Source organism: Camelus ferus, chromosome 21, assembly GCF_009834535.1.
Source record: "Camelus ferus isolate YT-003-E chromosome 21, BCGSAC_Cfer_1.0, whole genome shotgun sequence".
In the NCBI taxonomy this organism is placed as follows: domain Eukaryota; kingdom Metazoa; phylum Chordata; class Mammalia; order Artiodactyla; family Camelidae; genus Camelus; species Camelus ferus.
The window spans coordinates 7039501-7059270 of record NC_045716.1 but is presented as its reverse complement, the minus strand read 5'-3'; the positions used below and the strand labels follow the sequence as shown (position 1 = coordinate 7059270).

General features: G+C 37.9%; 1 protein-coding gene across 2 annotated transcripts in view; it reads left to right on the top strand.

Moving 5' to 3' along the window:
- The window catches only part of PAPPA2 (pappalysin 2), a 249137-nt gene that overhangs the window by 118640 nt on the left and 110727 nt on the right, over positions 1-19770 (top strand). For both annotated transcript variants that reach the window (XM_032463680.1, XM_006187282.3), the window contains exons 8-12: positions 363-852; positions 3846-3974; positions 7778-7869; positions 11498-11691; positions 13586-13732. In XM_032463680.1, the coding sequence (XP_032319571.1) occupies positions 363-852; positions 3846-3974; positions 7778-7869; positions 11498-11691; positions 13586-13732 (1052 nt within the window). The remainder of the gene's footprint in view (positions 1-362; positions 853-3845; positions 3975-7777; positions 7870-11497; positions 11692-13585; positions 13733-19770) is intronic.

Here is a 19770-nt window from a genome sequence, read left to right as displayed (position 1 = left end):
TTCATTTATCATACATTTTTAATGAACTAAGTACAAAGAATTCTCCTCTGCTCAAGGATTCTGTAAGGATGTGACTCACTTTATCTGCATGTTTCCACCTAGGATCCGGGTCTCTCCATTCCCAAGGCCATGTTGGATTTCTCTTATTCAAGGGCACCGCGTCGAGGCGCCCATTTGAATTGCTCCGCTTTTGTCCTCAGTCATACTTAACACTGAACCTACTAAGCTGACCAGCTTCCATAAGAACTTGCTCAAAGTTCTCTTCTTCTTCAGTCTTCTTTCTGGCTGTTGATGTGGGATCCTCATTTTCAGATTTTTAATGCTGGTTCCTGATCATCTGTCTTTCTCCTCGTCTCCCTCAGGGCCTCCAGACGTGGATCAACCCTGTGAGCCAAGCTTGCAGGCCTGGAGTCCCGAGCTCCACCTGTACCACATGAACATGACGGTCCCCTGCCCTGCGGAAGGCTGTAGCCTGGAGCTGCTCTTCCAGCACCCGGTCCAAGCCGACACTTTCACCCTGTGGGTCACCTACCTCTCCATGGATTCCTCCCAGGCGCTCTTTGACACAGAGATCTTGCTGGAACACCAGGAGTCTGTGCACCTAGGCCCCTTAGAAACTTTCTGTGACACCCCGCTCACTATCAAGCTGCATGTGGATGGGAAGGTCTTGGGGGCGAAAGTCTACACCTTTGATGAGCGGATGGAGATCGATGCAGCGCTCCTGACTTCTCGTCCCCACAGTCCCCTGTGTTCTGGCTGCAGGCCTGTGAGGTACCAGGTTCTCCGTGAGCCCCCGTTTGCCAGTGGCTCGTCCGTGGTGGTAACACATCTGCACAGGAAGTTCACAGACGTGTGAGTTGGGCCGTAGGGCTTTTCTGAACCATGGGGCTTCCTGAGGCTTTGGGAGTGGGTTTGGCTTCCTTTTCCCCATTTTTTTTTTTTTTTTTTTTTTAGCATTCTGACATGCCCTTATTTGGAAAAATGTTCAGAATCTCAGAGGGGGTTTTATTCTAAAGTGGCATAGCTGAGATGAAGACAGGTATGTCTCAGAAAGGGACAGGCAGGTGCTCTGACTCTGGATACCATCATTATGATTATGGAGAAAAGAGGTTAGTAGACGATGTGTTTCAGTTGGACTGAAAATACTTGCCATAAATAGGCTGATCAGAGTCACATACTCCTATCAGGTGACAAAATTTGATTTCTGATCCTTGATGTAACTTTTAAATAACCTGCCCTAGCTCCTAAACCTTCAAAGGGGATAGTCAGCTCTTCCACAGCTAAGCAGAGAAGCCAAGGGTCCTGCAGACACCGTACTTAGTTTCACGACGCATTCATTTCTTATTCCTCCGTTCCTCCCTCTCTCTTTCCTTCTCTTCCAGCTCTCCTCCTTCTCCTTCTGTTTTTTTTCTGCATTTAGTGAGTTCCTAAGTGCCTTTGGCACTATGTGCTCAGTGGTGGGGATACAGACTGAGATCAATCATTGGCTTAAGGAGTTTCTGTGTCTAGTTTAGGAGACTGGTATCTCTAAAGGCAAATTCTCCTCACCTCATAATTTTCCTCGGAGAGACTGCCCCAAGGGCAGAATTTAGGGTAAAAGAAAAGTTTTATCAGAGGTGCTATACTGGATTGTTTTTATGGCACTAGAAATCATCACAAAACATACTGGATTAAAACAACAAACTTCTTCTCATGGTTCTCTGGGTTGGCTGGGTGTACTCCTCTGGGCTCGCTTGGGTCCAGGGCTGCGTGGCCCCAGATGACCTCATGCACTCGTTGGAGGCTCAGCTAAGATGCTGGCATGGCTGGAAGGATGAAGCGCTCTCTTCACATTGTCTCTCCTTCACTAGGAGGCTTTGCCTGGACATGTTCTCATGATGGAAGGCTTTCCAGAAGTAGGGAGAGCAAGTCCGCAAACACACTTTTCAAGCCTCTGCTAACAGTCCTCGTGATGACATTCCACTAGGCAAAGCAGGTCACACAGTCAATTCCAGATTCTGAGGACGGCAAAATAGATTCTATATCCTGATGAGAGAAGCAGTGAAGTCAAATCACAGAGGGGCATGTGTGTGCAGTGGGGGGAGTTTGTGACCTTTTTTCATTCTGCCATGGCTACAAAAAAGTCAAGTGTTTACCTTGAATTTTACTACCTTTTTCTTCCCATGTTGGCTCTGAATTAGAACAGAAGTCAGTGAAATGGTCAAAAGTTCATACAAATAGGAGGATAGATCATGGGATGGATTTGAAAAGAAAAAATGATTATTTTTGAGTTACTTCAATAAGGCAGTTAAAATGACATTGTTATCTAACTTGATATCTCACACACACACACACAAAACCTTTAAGGTCAATATATCCCATTTTTATAGATGAGAGAACGAAGGGTTGACTTTAATTTGGTTAAACAGAGATAGTAAGTGGCAAAGTCAGGATTAAAATCCAATTTTCTGACTGAGTCTCATTATGATTCCCTTTCCTTAGTAACTGATTACCTTTTACAAACTCCGACCATTGAAGATTGGGGTTACCTGCTGCTGAATTTTCTCCCCAAGAAGTGTAAACACATCCTGACACTTGCTTCCAGTCCTTTCCCAGCCTCAGAGCGGTGTAAGACTTTTGCACACGGCTGGATGAGACGTCAGACAGAAACCACCCTGTAAAAGGGAAGCCATCAAAATTGATTAGGATATAAACCTGGTTTTGCCTTTGGAATACCTGGCACTCTCATGAGAAGAAGAGTGCTTCCCTAAAGAAAGCTAATTTGGAAATTCAAAAGTCCTTAATATTTAGGTGTCTTTCTTATTAAAACAACTAAAAGCCAGTACAGAGGTGTTTGAAGGTGTTTTTGAAACCCCATGACATCTCCTGTTTGCAGGGTGAAGAGTGTGTCAAAGAAGAGACAGCCTGGGCAAGAGGTGTGTGGACACCGCTTACGGTAGCCCCGACCACGCTGTGAGAGCCTGCTCTCCTAAGTCCATCTCGTCCCAGCTTGGCTTTAGTGGCACTTTTACAATCAGTGCAGGCACCGCACAAAAATTAAGCTGAGGGCAGAATTTGTCTTCGGATTCAGCAGCTCCCCTCTTGAACCCCTTCCCCCTTGTCAATGTTCGGTCTCTCCCGTTCTCCACTTGATCAGTGCACTGAGGCTCTAGATCAGATCTAATCACACTCCTCCCATCCCTGCTGTCAATTAATTAAAATTCCATGCCTGGTTTATATGTATTTTGGAGGTTTGGAGGTGGGAGTAAATTAACACATTTCTAATTGTGGAATTTCTTGCATCCCCAAAATGACAATGGAAGGTGTTCTCACCTCCTTCTAGGAGAGAGTTGTTCTTCCCCCTAAATATTCAGTCTCTTTGAGATAAGAATTCTCTTGAGAGACAAGAAAAGTGTGATTCATAGATCCAAGAAAGGCCTTGCTGAGTCCAAACTCTGAAGCTTTCATCTTCAGTGTCTTTGATTACTTCAGTGATACAGAAGACAAGTTGTTCAGTAGTTGGTGGTTTTGTGTGTGTGTATGTGTTTAACACGGTAAAGATTCACTCAAAATACCATCCTCCTAGATTATGTAGAATGATTAGTTAGTTCAGTGTTAATGCAGCAAGCATTTTCTGCACCCTCACTATCTGGAACATGCTGGGAATACAGAAATGAAGGTGGTTTTAAACATTCTGCTGCTCTGCAAGACTATATGCCCTGATCTTTGTTTCAGACAATGTGGCATATGTTTACATTTATGGTCCCCAGAACGTTTTATTTTAAACTCCCACAAGTCGTCTGCGGAGGACCCAGGGCATGTTCCGCTCTGTGGATGTGATGGTTACAGCCCACTGGTTTCCACAGGGAGGTCACACCTGGGAAGATGTATCGGTACCAAGTTCAAGCTGAAGCTGGAGCAGAACTGGGAGAAGCTTCGCCTCCTCTGAGCCACATCCATGGAGCTCCTTACTGTGGAGATGGGAAGGTTGCAAGGTGAGGATGTGCTGTGTGCCTGGGAATGTGTGAGTGAGGACGCCCTGCCCTGCTCGGACCAGGAGGGTCAGCCTCGAGTTTCAGTTTGACTGGTTTTGGAAATGTAAGGGACAAGGCACTGTGTAGTTCTAGTATTAAACAAAAATCTAGGCCCTGGTAATGATCTTGAGAGATCACTCACATCCCTATATGGTCAAGGACAGATCCACTTTTAGTTAGAGCTCACCCCAGAGTGCTGAGATCTTTGGGCTGAGTCTGTGGGGCCCTTCTTCAGGTTTCAGAGAACAACTGCTGGGCAGTGATTCAGGGAAGGAATTCATGGCAGAGAAGGTTACCTGCCGAATGATTCCGAAAGAGGATGTGAGGGTGTCTTTTGGATTGGTTGCCTAGGACATGCTGCTAATGCGCTGTGTGACCTGAGGAAAATCAGCGGAGCTTTCTGAGCTTCACTTGCTCATTTGATCTCTGGAAGACCTGACTGCAACGCAATTTCCAGCTATTCTATAAAATCACCGAGGTACAAATGGAATCGCTCTTTTGATTCCTTAACACACCATATATTCCTTTTTCTGTTGCCCTTTAGTGATGTCAGGCTAGAGGAACAATTCATTCTGGTTTGCCTGGGACTTGCCCAAATTTAGTACTGAATACTCGCATGTCCCAGCAATCACCCTCTGTTAACCTATTCCGAAAGCTCATCTAACCTAATATGTTACTTATACAAAGCTGCTGGGAGTAGGAACCTGGAAGGCCAGGCACTGCGGTTTGTCTAGGATTCCGAATCCTAATAAGATGGCCTATTTTTTTTTTATTGTGGTATAGTCAGTTTACAATGTTGTGTCAGTTTGTGGTGTACAGCACAATGCTTCAGTCATACTATACATATATATTCCTTTTCATACTCTTTTTCATTATTGGTTACTACAATATGCTGAGTATAGTTCGCTGTGCTTATACAGTAGGACCTTGTTGTTTATCTATTTTATATAAGGTAGTTAGTATCTGCAAATCCTGATCTCTCGATTTATCCCTTCCCACCCCTTCTCCCCTCCCCCGGAACCATAAGTTTGTTTTCTATGTCTGTAAGTCTGTTTCTGTTTTGTGAATAAATTCATTTGTCTTTTTTTTTAGATTCCACATATAAGTGGTATCATATGGTATTTTTCTTTCCCTTTCTGGCTTACTTCACTTAGAATGACAAAATTTGGGTCAAGATGGCCTATGTTGAATTTCCCAGATCAAGTGAAAGCATCTTATATCATGAAGACCTAATAGGAAGCAATGTATAGCCTTTCTTGGGGTTCCATGCCATTGTTTAGAAATCACTAAATATTTTTTATCTTCTCAATTTTCTACGATCTTTAAGCTTTAGTGTAAGTCTATTTCTTTTCATAGAAGTATAAGCACCAGATGTTTCCAGACCTCAGAAATATATTAAGATAACAGAGGTCAGTTTCATACTCAAACCTTGCTCGGTTGCTGCCACCTTCTGCCCAGCTCAGTCTCAGCTTGCCACGCCTCCTCCTCCATCTCAATTAAATATCTCCCTGGAGACGCCTCACGTGTGCGCAGAACAAATCTGGCCGACGCTGGTGTTGTTTTCCTGTTCCGGCTGCCTCACGTTAGGTCTGCTGCTCACTGGTTAAGGTGTTTATAGGAGTAGGTTACCATTGCCATCCAGACAGAGCTCTCCTTGAACAGAACATTCAGCCTTACATCGTAGCATCTCCTACAGCCGCCCTCTGATGTCCAGGACGCCACATCTGCCTGTGGGCCTGGAGCAGAAAGCGGGCAGGTCCTCTTCCTTACCTGATATTGCATATTCTAGCCTGGGCTTTGGAAAAGCTTCACCTGTAGCAATACCTGCCTGACTACTGGGCCTCACAAAGTTACTTTCAAAATGTTCCTTTCACCTTCTGCCTATGTTCACTCTCTGTAAAGAGTCGTACTTAGTTCTGCCATCCAGTGGGAAGATGTCTCTGAACTGCCGCTGTGTCTCGGCTGGAGGCACTCAGTTACATGTAAAACAAGAAGGCGCTGCACAAATCATCTAATCCACTGTTTAAAACACTCGGAAATGGGTAGCTTTATTCTAAGGGAGTCACAGATCCCCAAGAAGTCATCCTCAGACTCTAGTTTTAGTAAATTTGTATTAAAAGCTAAAAGTTGTCACTTTGGATATCACTTGTCAATAAAGCTATCAAAACAAACACAGTGGAGGGCCCTGAAGTTGCGAGGTGTATTTATCTAGAAGTCGGTCATCTCAGTCTTTGCTGTCCACTGTGGGGGGCCATGTGTGGCCGCTGAGCCTTTGAAACGTGGCAAGTGCAACTAAGAAATTGAATTTTGTTTAATTTGAATTTGAATTTAATTTAAAAACTGGATCTTGATTCAGTTATCAGAAAACTTGTAAGTATTTGGAGCAACTTGAGTAGGTGAATCTACTTTTTCAACCACAGAATTTATAAAATCTAAATACAGATCACGTGTTTGGATTGCCATGTGTTGTAAGTGAAAAATATACATCAGATTTCAAAGACTTCATTGCAAAAAAGAACATAACATATCTCACTAATAATTTCTTATACTGATTAAGTATTAAAATGATAATATTTTGGATATATTGGGTTAGATGAACGATATTATTAAAGCTAACTTCAGTTATTTTTTTTTTACTTGTTTAATGTGATGCTAGAAAATTAAAAGTTGTATATAGGCTCTTATTATACACAGCATGAGATGACACACAGTATACTTAGATTGTCTAGATTAACTTCAAAATGAAAATTAACTTGGAGTTTCCTTAATTTCTTCCAGTATGTTGTTTTTCACATGTCTTTTATCCTTTCTCCATTTACAGCTTACCATTTAAAATACGATTACTATACAATTGCATTTATAGCACACTTTTAATTCATTTTAAAGCATTTTCATATCTAGTTATTTAATCTTTACTCCATCTCTGTAATGAGGTATACTTTAAACAGTGGTTAGTGATATTATGTCCTGGGTCTGAAAATCCTTTATCTACTGAGTCCATTATCTATGTGTCCATTTTGGACATGGTGAAAAGCCATGGAGAAAAAAATACTAACCTTCAACCCATTTTACAGTAGTCAAATCTTGGTTCTTTCAAGGGGGCTTCAACCCTAGTGTATCTATTTTTTGTTCCCATAATATGTTCATGTATCCCTGTAAACAATTCAAATTTAGTCATCAGTTGTATCAGCATTTGAGATTCAAAACAAAAATGGTGTTTGTCTTCTCCCATTATTTGTTTCTTCCCCTGCAATATATGTTAGCTACCACCAGGTGGTACTAGGACCCAAACCGTAGAGCTGCCCTGGACGGAGAGAAGGCAGCAGCTGGGCTGCAGAGTCTCTGGGTTTATAAGCATTTCAATTCTATGAAGTCCTAACTTAACAACAACTGCATCTAGACGGAACAAAACTATGACAACATACATAAATATCAGATGAAAATGAATGGAAGACAAAACCACACATTGACTGGCAGGTGTCCTCCTCACCAGATCAGCTGTCTTCAGGAGTCCACTCATTATTAAACTGATAGGTCTTTTCTAGTGTAAGAGCATCTTCCAGAAACACTGGCAGGACCCTTGTGGATCTCCAAATGTTTCTGAGCCATGTTTAAAAGGAATCTCTTAGGTCCTCCTCATCTCCAGCTTGCACTCTTTAATACATGTAAGGAGTTTTAAGAGCTTGAGATGGCAGTAACTAAATGAGAAAACTTACTTTATGTATGTATATATGTCAATAAGAGTGTATATTTTTACCTTCCAGGAGCCTGGGAGAAGAATGTGATGATGGGGACCTTTTGAGTGGAGACGGCTGCTCAAGGGCATGTGAACTAGAGGAAGGTTTCAACTGTGTAGGTGAGTTTAGGAGCACCTGCTGAGGCTCATGTGCACCTGCCATGGCTTCTGTCCTGTTTTGGAGGTGTGGCTTATTTTTGTGAGCTCTTGATATCCTGCAATGTGTAGCTGAGTGATAGCAACAATGACATTTTTGTTTGTTTATTTTGTTGTGTTTTTTAACACCCAGCCTAAAGTGTGATATGACAGCAGGGCACCATGTTGTTTTGTCCATTGGATCTCCATTTGGTCTTCAACAATGACATTTGATGTGTCATTGGCACTGTGTAATTGTTTCACATATATTATCTCAATTATCTTTAATGCCTACAATAAACGTGAGGAGACTAAACAGAGGTGCAGAGGACTTAAATAACTTGCTGCCTCCTATACAGTTAAAGGTGATGACGTCAGGATTTGAGCCAAGGAAGCAAAGCCCTAGAATTTACATATTAAACCACTAGGTCATCCTGCCTCTTAGATTAACGTTACCAAAGGTTGCTCTTGGGTCCTCATGTCTAACATCAAAATGCCAGCTAAGCAGTAAACTCACACAGATTCTACATAAAAATTAAGGTAGGAAATCTTTTAATCCAAAGGAAATACAAGCTATGTCTTGGTGTCTGTGTTTAATAGATAAGATCACGAGGAATGGCAGAGGGTCATAACATTTCTTGATCCTGGAGAGTCAGTGGCAATAAGTTATTACTAGGCGGCTTTGGGTCTGCACTCTTGCCACATAAGAAGGCCCTCCAGAACGCTTCTCCCACGTATCAGAGTTACTTTAAAAAACAGTGCATTTTAAAAGATTTCAATGTTTCTAAATCTCAAGATAAGTAGGATATGATTATAATTATGTAGAATTTATTAAGGTGTTAAATACTGTACAGAGCACATAGATGCCCCTGCTCTCCAGAGCGAAATAGTGAAATTATAAAATCTTGGTAGTCTGACATCCATCCATCCATCCAACAAAGCATGTTCATTGCCCACCATATACCACAAGCCTGATAGGCACCCTGATCCCTTCCTGTGTCCAGCTTCCTCCCCTTACAGAAATCTCTTCCATCATTTCTTGAGAGACAGGCCTCTAGTTTTTGCTTACACACATCCAGCAGTAAAGAATGCACTGTGAAAGAGATTATTCTGTTTAAAAATTGCTTTATCTGTTATACAAGTCTTCCCCCGTTTTCTGGTTTGGAAACTGAGGCTCAGAGCACTTTAGTGACTCATCCCCAGGCATATAACTAGGCTTCTGCAAAGCCAGTGCTGGAATTCAGCTTTCCGAATTCTTAATCAAGTGCTTTTTCCTTGCTATGAAACTACAGAGGATACATTTTTTTCCTGTTTTATTTGACTACCAGTCAGATGTTTGAAATGCCTCTCCATTATTCTCCTTTTCCAATCCAAACATCCCCTCAGGTGATTAGGTTTCCAGACCCTTTCCTATTTACCCTAAGCTGGCATACTTCATGTGGTCAATGCCCAGAAAGGAATTTAATACTACAGATGTGGTCTGGCGGTGCAGAATACACCAAACTGATTACCTCCCCTCTTCTGCACATAAGTATTTGTTAATGCCACCTCTGTTTACATCATTTCTTTTTGGTAGCACGTAGTGGGCTCATGATGGACACACACACACACACCCCTTCTCCAAGGCAGCTCAAGTTTCATTTAGCTTGCAAACTGACCTTATTTTGTTTCTATCACATTTGATTCCATTAAACTTGGCTCATATTTCCTTACCCTCCAACTTTAGTAAGACTATGGCTGAATAATTTTAACTTCACAAGACAAAGTTAAAATAATCTATTCCACAGTTAGACATTTGTTTCAGTGAGTAATATGCTCATAGTATGCTAAGCATGTGTTCTATTCCATTATTTCTCAAAAGATTAGGTTTGAAGAAACCATTGTGAAATGTGTTTTACAAGTGGGCTGTTGTTTTTACATGGATTTGAAAAAATCAGAGGCAGAAATTTTAAGTCCATGGTAAAAAAAATAGAGAAGAAGCAACAAGAAGCAGTCACTGGATTATACAGATAAATAAAACATATATACATATATGTTATAAATAATACATAGTATAAAATATACATATATTCATATATACATAAGAATGAATATGTAGTACATATAAACTATACATGTTTATGTATACAAATATTATATATATATTTGTATATCCATATATCTGGAATATATAGACATAGATATAGATTTATAGATTTATATATGTGTGGAATCATAGAAAAGTCACTCCAAATACACACATATTGACTTTGGGCAAGTAAGTCAGAAAGGCCATGGGTTTGATGGAACGCAGAAGTTTTAAACCCAAAATAGGTTTAGAATCAAATCCTAGAACAGTGGCTTATTCCTGACAAGTAGAGAGAGTTACCACAGAAGGGTCTTAGACTTGAAGAAATTCTTAAGGAAAATTATTAGTAACTAAATAATGATAAACAACTGAAAAATCATCAGAACAGCCCTGTGGTCTATCTGTGAAGAATTTAAAAGTAAAATAATTGTATAGTAACAGTAAGTTTTAGTAACGATGTTACTGAATGTGTACCTATGTGTTGATTTATTTTACATCTTAATCTTATTTTCATGTCCTGTTATTTTAAGTAGAAATGGGAAATTAGAATCATGCTAGAAATATGGCTAGAAAATGCAATAGTACTTAATAAATGGCTTTATAACTGCATCTCAACTTTTTACATTTGAAAAAAGCTAGTTTGCACATCTGGAGTCAGTATGGTAAGGCTGTTCACTTAGTAGGAGTTATCCTCTGTGCAAGTACAGAACTTGTCCAGAGGACACCGCTTGCTGTACAAGCCCAGCATTTTTTCTCACATAGTCATTATTCACATGTTTGCTCGTAACGACAGTCCCTCAGTATAGGGAGTAAGAGAGAGCCCCTGAACTTGCCTTCTGTAAGCCTGGCTCAAAGCCAAGCCATGTTGCTTCTGCATCAAGGGAACTTTGGCAGGTCACTTACAATCACGGAAACTCAGATCGCCCAATTAAGAAACAAACAAAAAATGCAAACCTCACATGGCTGTTGTAAGACTCAAACATAATACGTGTGTAACCCTTGTAAACCTGGAGCTCATACTGTCCATTTCAGAAAAAGCTGCATGGTTAGTTGAAGAAACACAATCCGGCAGCAAAAAGTAATTGAAAACAAATCCTTCCAATGCGTTAATGTTTTAAAAAACTCCGAAGAGGATCCAAGGACATAACACATCATACCGTCTATTTAAATTTCCTTTCTTCTTTTACTTACCCCTCTTATATCCCCAGCTTCCCCTAAGTACCTTGCTCAGTGATTGCTTAAATTTTCTTTCTATATCCAGCCTATAGCTGCTTTTTGTCGTCCCTATTCCTTCTCCCCAAGCCCACCCCTTTGTATACTTTTTATTATATAAATGGATTTTGCTACTCTCCCCGGGGAGAAGTATCCTCTTCTTTAATTGTGTGTGTGTGTGTGTGTGTGTGTTGTCTGCATGCTCAGGGTGGGCATTAGACCAGCTGGTAATTACAGGATTCTCTTTAGCGACTGGAGAAAAAAAAATGTAATTATTTTTATATGACATATATAAAAACACTTTTTCAAATGTCATACAATATTTCTTGTCAGGGGAGCCAAGCCTGTGCTATATATATGAAGGAGACGGGATATGTGAGCCTTTTGAGAAGGAAACCAGCATCATAGACTGTGGCCTCTATACTCCCAAAGGGTACCTGGATCAGTGGGCTAGCCAAGCTTATTCTTCTCATGAAGACAAGAAGAAGTGTCCTGTTTCCTTGGTAACTGGAGAACCTCATTCCATGGTAAGTTAAGCCAGAAGAACGGAGTCAAGGCTAAACAAAATTGTGAAGTGATTCCCCCAGATGCTTAGTGTGACTTCCATTTTTCTCCTAACTCTGACACCAAATTTAGTTCTTACTGAACTCATAATAAGATCATGTTAAATGAGAAGCTTCTAGACTGGTGATTAAATCTTGTCTCCCACCCTCATCTCACTTACCCTCACTGGTTTTCATCTAGGAACCTTTGGCTATGCAATAGCTGGCTTCAGGATAACACAAAGGCATCTCAAAATTAACCTTATAATTGCACGTCCCAAAAATTATGCTTGGGCTTTGTATTTGGGATAATTTACTTTAAAAGAAGAAAAAGAAACAGTGAAGAGTCAGAATGCCTGGATGACATTACTGGATCTACCAGTATTATTATGATTATTACTGAAGTGAGGTTTGACCAGTCACCAAATCTCTCTGGGCCCTGATTTTCTCAAGTGTAAATTGGGTATAATAATACCTTTTGCATTTAACTCAATGGTTTATTACAAGGATTAAATGAAGGTAAAATATGTATATTAAAGATCAAAGTACAATTTGAGTTAAAGAATTCTTATTGTTAAAGAAATTTTAGAGTTAGTACTAGAAACAAACCCATAGGTGTACAATTTTCCATGAATGTCTACCCAAATAAACAGCAGATCCTCTGAGGACTGACTTCTGTGAATTATAGTTAAATACTTAAAAGAAGATTAAGGGCTTTGGTTTTTGGATACTATCCTAGATGCTTCCATTGCCAAATAAACTCTGCCATTCGTCATAACAATAAGTAATACAGTCCTTTAAACAGAAGTAAGATTTAACTCTCTAGGTGTTTTAGGCCAGGATGAAATCATTGGATTTTAGCCTTGAGGAGACACCCCCAGGTGACTGAGGAACCAGCCGAGGTTGGTCCTCCAGTTCAAAGAGTTCGTCAAGGACCCAGGTGTCTTTGAGATTTCAGCTCGTTCCATCCTTGGCTTGCAGCTTCCTTTCTCATGCTCATAAAATGACCGTGACTCCTCCAGGCATGAAGTCATTATTCCAAGCAGGAAGAAGGGGAAGGTCAAAGGGAAACAGGTGCATGCTAGCTTAGTCTCTTCTTATTGGGAGAATGGCAGCTCTTCTGGAAGTCCAACACTATAGGCTTTTACCAACTTCTCATTGCTCAGATCCAGGTCACTTCATCATCCTTCATTGTAAGGGACCGTGAGGAGATGAGCATTTGGAGACACTGTCACCTTGAACAAAATTGGAGTTTGTTAATAAGAAAGAAAGGGAAATGAATATGGGTAGGCAACTAGCCATGCCTACCACACTCCTTCAACCAATTCTGGCATCTTTCTCACGAGTTCTGGAGCACAGTGACAGGAAACCAGGAAAGTTGGGAGATTCTGAGTTAGAAACAGCTCTCTAAGGTGGCTTTTAATCTAGCCTGTCTGTCTTCCCCCAGTGAAATGGGAGGAATTTCCTGGAGTTTCTCTTTCCTGGTTCCTTTACCCACCTGAATGCTTACTGGTTCCCTGGCTCAGTAGCCTCACTCCTGGGACTAGTGGATCCTGCATGGTAAGGATCTAACCATCATCCTGGACAGACTTCCCTGACTAATCCTGGGAGCTGTGCCAGGACTATTCTTTGAGCAAGATAACCTGGGTCAGCAGTGGGCTGAAAGTTGTCCTGTGTGTTCTTCTACCCTGGTAAGTTATACCTTGAGGCCAACAGAGAGCACTGAGATGTTCTACATTGGGAAAAGTTTTCTGCCAATGATGTGATCATTAAGGCATTCAGAAAAAGAGGAAAACTTTGGTTTTGAGCTGGAGTGTTTCATTGTCCTTACTTACCCCTCACCTTCCACATTTAATTTTTGCTTAAAATTGCATTTCAGATTTGCACATCACACCATCCAGGTTTACCAGAGCACCGTCCCCTTACTGGCTGGTTTCCCTGTGTCACCAGTCAAAATAGACCTCAGGATGAAGGGAGGAAGCAGCCAAAAGGTAGCCTGGAGAGAGAGGATGAGGTTTGGCTCAAAGTAAGTGGCCCAAATTTGTGTGTGTGTGTGTGTTTGTGTGTGTGTGTGTGTGTGTGTGAGAGAGAGACAGCTATGGCTAGATTGTGCACGTGTGTGGGTACGTGTGTGCGTAAATGATGCATTGGAATGGCTTCTCAGGAAATTCCCTTTTGTCATCTCAGTTTTTATATTTTGAATTTATTTTCATCTCTTTTTGAATGTTGGACTTTTCTTTGTAAGCAATCACTTTATCAAAGTATAATATACACACAAAAAAGTGTAAAAATCAGAAACGCATACATCAAAACTGTTTACAAAGTAAACATTCTCTCTACCCAACACACAGATCAAGAAACAAAACATTAACATCATCGCCAAAAGGCTCTCTTACTCCCCCTCTCCTTTATTGTCCTGCAGAGGTATCTACTATGTTTACTTCTATCCCCATAGATTACTTTGACCTGTTTGAATTTTATGTGAAAAACTTTGCAGTATGTACTCCTTGTGTCTTTCTTATTCAGCATTCTGTTTGTGGGATTCATCCATGCTGCTTTCGCTTTTCTTAGCAGGAGTATTCTTCTTCATTGCTGTGTAGAATTCCAGTGCATGGATATACCATAATTTATTCATCCATATTGATGAACATTTGGGTTATCTCTCGTTTTTTCTCTATTGTATATTACAAATAGTTCTGCTATCAACATTTCCATACATTTCTTTGGTAAATGCATATAAACAGTTGGGTATATTCAGAACTGCCAGTTGGGCAGATTGACCACCTGTGTAGATAATCCCAAATGATTTTCCACTTGCTTGTACTAATTCATACTCCCACCAGAGGCTCATGAGTAGTCCAGTTGCTTTACATTTTCACCAATATTTGATATTTTAAGTCTTAATTTTAGTCGCTGTTGAAGATGTAAAGGTATCCTCCTGTGGTTTCAGTTTGCATTTACATGTTGGCTAATGAGATTGGGAGACTTTTATATGTAAATTGGCCATTTGTATATCTTTTTTCTTTTTTTACTGAAGGGCATATTCAAGTCTTTTGCCCAAAGTTCTATTCGATTGTCTGTCATTTTCTTCTTAATTTATATGATTTCTTCACAACTTTCTGAATGTAAATCCTTTTCCAGTTGTATGTTATTTACTATTTCCCAACAGTCTGTAGCTTACTTTTTTTTTTTTGCTCTTAATGGTATCCTTATATGGATAGAGTTCTAAATTTTACTAAAATCCAATTTATCCTTCTTTTTATGGTTAGTGCTTTTTGTGTACTGTATTAAGAAATCTTTGCCTACCACAAAGATATACTTTCCTGTGTCATCTTTTAGAAATGTTACTGTTTTACCTTTCGTATGTAAGCATGCAATCTATCGGAATTTTAACATATTGTATAAGGTAGGGATCAAGATTGATTTTTTCCCCCTAAATCTAGAACCATCATTACTCAAACTAAAATGTTCTTTTTCCCACTGTGCTGCACTGCCAACTTTGTTATAACTTACCACTGGCAATATGTGTGTGGAGGTCTGTGTATTGATTCTATATTTTGTTCTTCTGGTCTGAATGTCCTTCATCAATATCGTACTCTTAATTACTATACATTTTTGATGAGTCTTAAAGTCATGTCATGTAAGTCCTGAAACTTTGCTCCTTTTTTCCCCAGATTGTATTGGCGATTCTTGGTCCTTTGAATTTCCATATAAATTTTGAAATCAGCTTCAGTTTTCACACATGGAAAAAAAAAACCTGATTCAATTTTGATTGGGATTTTATTGAATCTCTAAGTCAATTTGGGGAGAGTTTTCTTTTTAAAATACTGAGTCCTCTAACATATTCTTTGAGATATTTAAATCTTTAATTTCTCTTAATGTTTTATAGTTTTTGAGAAAAAGGGGATTGAATTTTAGCAAATGCTTTTTCTTCATTCATTGAGACGGTAGTGTTATTTCCCCCGTTGTTCTGCCACTGTCTTGATTTATTTTGATAAATGTTTAAATGTTAAACCAATGCTAGATCCTAGGGAAAAAATAACAACTTGGAGGAAATGTGTAATACTTTGTCAATACTTTTGGATCCTACTTTTGAATATTTCAAGTGTTTTTTTTTAATCTATATTTATTATAGCTTAGTTTCTACATTAAAAAAAATTTACTATTTTGTCAGGTTTTATGATGAAGGCTAACTTTGACTCCTAAAAGTAAGTTTCCTTTTCCCCAGTTATGTGGAATATTTTGTGTAAGGTTTGTGTTAATTTTGGAGGTATTCATCAATGAAGCTATCTGAGTCTGGTGTTTTCTTTGAGGAAAATATTTAAATATATGTTAAAATTTTTAAATGAATGTTGAAGAATTTGGGTTTCCTATCTCTTCTAAGAACTATTTTGGTTAAGTTCAGTTTTTCTTCAAGTAATTTGTCCATTTTTTCCTAAAATTCTGAATTAATTGGCATTAAGTTTTTCATAATGTTCTCTTATTTCATTTGTAATATTTTCACAATCTCCAGGACATTTTTTTCACTTATGCTATTGTTAATTTTTGGCTTCTTTGTTTTATTTTTTTGTTCAGTCAGTCTTGCTAAAGATTTATCAACTTTATTAATCTATTATTAATGTTTTATAGAACCAACCAAAAAAGATATATGTGTGTATATGTATATTCTTATATATATATATATATACATAAACATAAAAAAGAATGAAATAATGAAAATAGCATAATGTGTGCTCTTATTTTCATTATTTTCTTCCTTTTATGTTTACATTAAATTTGCTCTTTTTCTAATAACTTGAGATGATGCTTGGATAATTAATTTTTAGCTTCTTTCTTTTTTATATATACGTTAAGGACTGTAAGTTTCCTTCTAAGTATGACGTTAGCAACACGCTACAAGTTTCACATGTCTCATTTCTGTTAATCAAACATATTTTCTAATTTTTATTTGATTACTTTTTTGATCCCAGAGTTATATATAAGTGTGCTGATTAACTTCCAAACATTTATGGATTTTCTGGTTATGTTTCTGTTTTTGATTTATAGCTAGAGTCCCCTGTGATCAAAGATTATATTTTGTATGGTTTCAAACTTTTTGTAATTTGTTGACCCTTGAATTATGAAACAGCATATGGTTAAATACTGAGAAATATTACATGTACTTTGAAAGAAATGCATAGTCTGGAATTGAAATTGTTGGATACAGCATTTTATATATTTAGCATAGATCAAGTTCATCTATTATGTTGTTCCTATCATATATATACAATATATATACATGTTTTTCCTGATATTTTGCATACTGTTTCCATCAATTACTGACAGGTATGTGTTAGACTTTCTTATAATAATCTTGGATTTGTCTCTTTCTCTTTTATTTTTGTCAGTTTTTGATATATCCATTCTGAGGCTATGTTATTAAATATGCAGGTAATTCTCACTTTGCAGTATGGGACCACAAAATGACCATGTATCCTGAAACTGCGAAGTAAACTAAATAATCAATGGCAAAAATTACCGTTGTTACATGACCTCTGAAAATTTTTGTCACAATATTAAAAACTCTTACTTTGAGTAACACATGTGAAAGGAAATGAAAAAAAATAGTAAACTTTAGTTCATTATAATTTAAAACATTACAAACATAGAGAATTAAAGTGTTTAATTTCTTTGTTAAAAAAAAAACTACCAAGTGTAGTTTGAACAGTGCCTGCCTTTTTTTTTTTTGCATCATATGACTTATATTACAAAGCAAGCAGTTTTTCTGTGCCTTTGTGAATGATCACATTCCTTTCTAAGTTTGATCAGCTTCCAGTATGTTATAGTACTTTGCACTTTCAATGCTATGAAATATCTCTAAGAGTTCTTTGTATGTGATTTTTTCCTTGACATTATTCCGTCTGGGACATCTTCATCCTTTTTGTCACCACTGCTTTTCTCATTTATGTTAATAATTTCACTTTCGCTAAGTTCCTCTGGCTGCATATCCAGAGTCTCAAACAGCAGCAACATCAATATTCCCACACTCAGTTATTTCATCTATAACTCTGTTTACCTTTAATTCAAATTTCACCTCCAGCATTATAATTTTTTTTTCTTTGCTGCACTTTCATCCTTGCCGGCAGATCCCCTCTTTTGATTATCCATGTTTGTAAAATGTAGTTAAAATGTCAGTGGGAGACAAGGCAGCACAACTGCACAGTGACCAATCAATGACAGACATTGAAAGGAGCGATGTAATTGGTCACTGATCATGACTTTCATTTGTTATTTACATGATGTGTGGATGGAAGGACTATTACGAGGCTTGTACTTTCTGCAGTTACAATGTCGTGCTAACTGAAGTTTGTGTTCTGTTATTGGGATTCTGGTGCTGCATAACTAAGCTGAGATAACTGGTATTTGTGCACATGGAAACTATGTAAAGCAACTACTGTCAGTATATAGTTTTAGAATTTTTATATCTTCCTGGTGGATTCTCTCTTTTAACACTAAGAAATGTCTGTCTTTATCTGTTAAGAATATTTCTTGCTATATTGTAAACTTCATCTGCTTTTAGTATAGCTGTACCTTTTTGTTTATGTTTGCCTATTGCTGCTTCTTCCATCCTATTACTTTTCATATTTATGTGCAATTATATTTAATATGCTGTTTGAAATCAACATATATATGTATATGTGTATATATGTGTGTATATATATATATGTGTGTGTGTGTATATATACACACAATCTTAAATTCTCTATTTTCTGATTGTAGTATTTAGTCCAATTATATTTAGTGTAATTAATGAAGCTTTTGTTTTATCTACCAACATACTATTTGTAATTCACTTGGTCCACATGTTCTCTGTTTTTTTCTATTTCTTGCTCTTTTTAGATTAAATAAGTAGTTTTATTACTTGATTTCCCATTCTGTTAGTTTGTTAGTTATACTTTTATTTTATTCTGTATCTTTGTTACCCTAGAGACTGCAGTGTGTTTCCTTACCTGGTTAGAGTCTGCTGTGGATTAGCACTCTCACAATTTCATAATCAGTGGGTACCTTAGAATGCCTCATCTCTATTTTCTGTTTCCTGGGTTTTTAAAGTTACTATGATTTAGAATTACCTAATATTACTGCCTCCAGTTCTCTTTAGTCCTACATTTCTATGCTTTTCTCATTTTTATTTAGCTTGAAGAAATCCATTTATTATCATTTTTTAACGTGAATCTGCTGGCAGTAAATTCAGTTTTGGTAAAGTTGAAAATATCTTTATTTGACATGTATTTTCAAAGGGTATATTTGCTTGATAGAATTTGAGGTGGTCAGTTGTTGTTTTCATCAGTTTAAAGGTGTAATTCCATTGCCTTTTTACCTAGATACTTTCTTTTTAAAGTTAGCTGTACATCTGATATATATTACTTTGAAGGCAATGTCTTTTATTCTCTAGTGCTTTTAACACAATCTCCTTGTCTTCAACAGTTTTACTATAATGTTCCTAAGCTGGTTTTCCTTTGCATATATCTGGTTAAGGGTTTGTCAAAACCTGTGGCTTAATTTCTTTACCTGCCCATCTTTCTTTGAACACCAAATTACATACATCTGAGCTTTTTGCTGCTTATTTTTGTTCTTTTTCTCCGTGTTCTATTTTCCATTCATTTTTCCTCCAGGCTGCAGTCTGATTATTTAACACTGACATATCTTCCTTTTAGACTAATCCCAACTTTTACAGCATATAATTACTTGTTAAAATATTTATTAAATTAATAATTTCAGTCATTGTATTTTTAATTCTAGAATACTTGATTAATTTTTTCTATAGGTTCTCATTTTCTTTTAAATTCTCCATCGTATATTTTATTTAAAAGTATATATTGATCACAATCATTTTAAATTCTGTGTCTGATAGCACCAATATCTTGGTGACCTGAGATCTGTTCATGTTGTTTTTTTAAAAATTTTTCATTAATTTAGGCATATCTACTATCATACTGAATAATGTCTTAACTGAATATGAGAAACTGAAAGAATTGGATGGGCTCTGGCTAACAGTATCTTCCTTTCAAGATGATTTACTTTTTT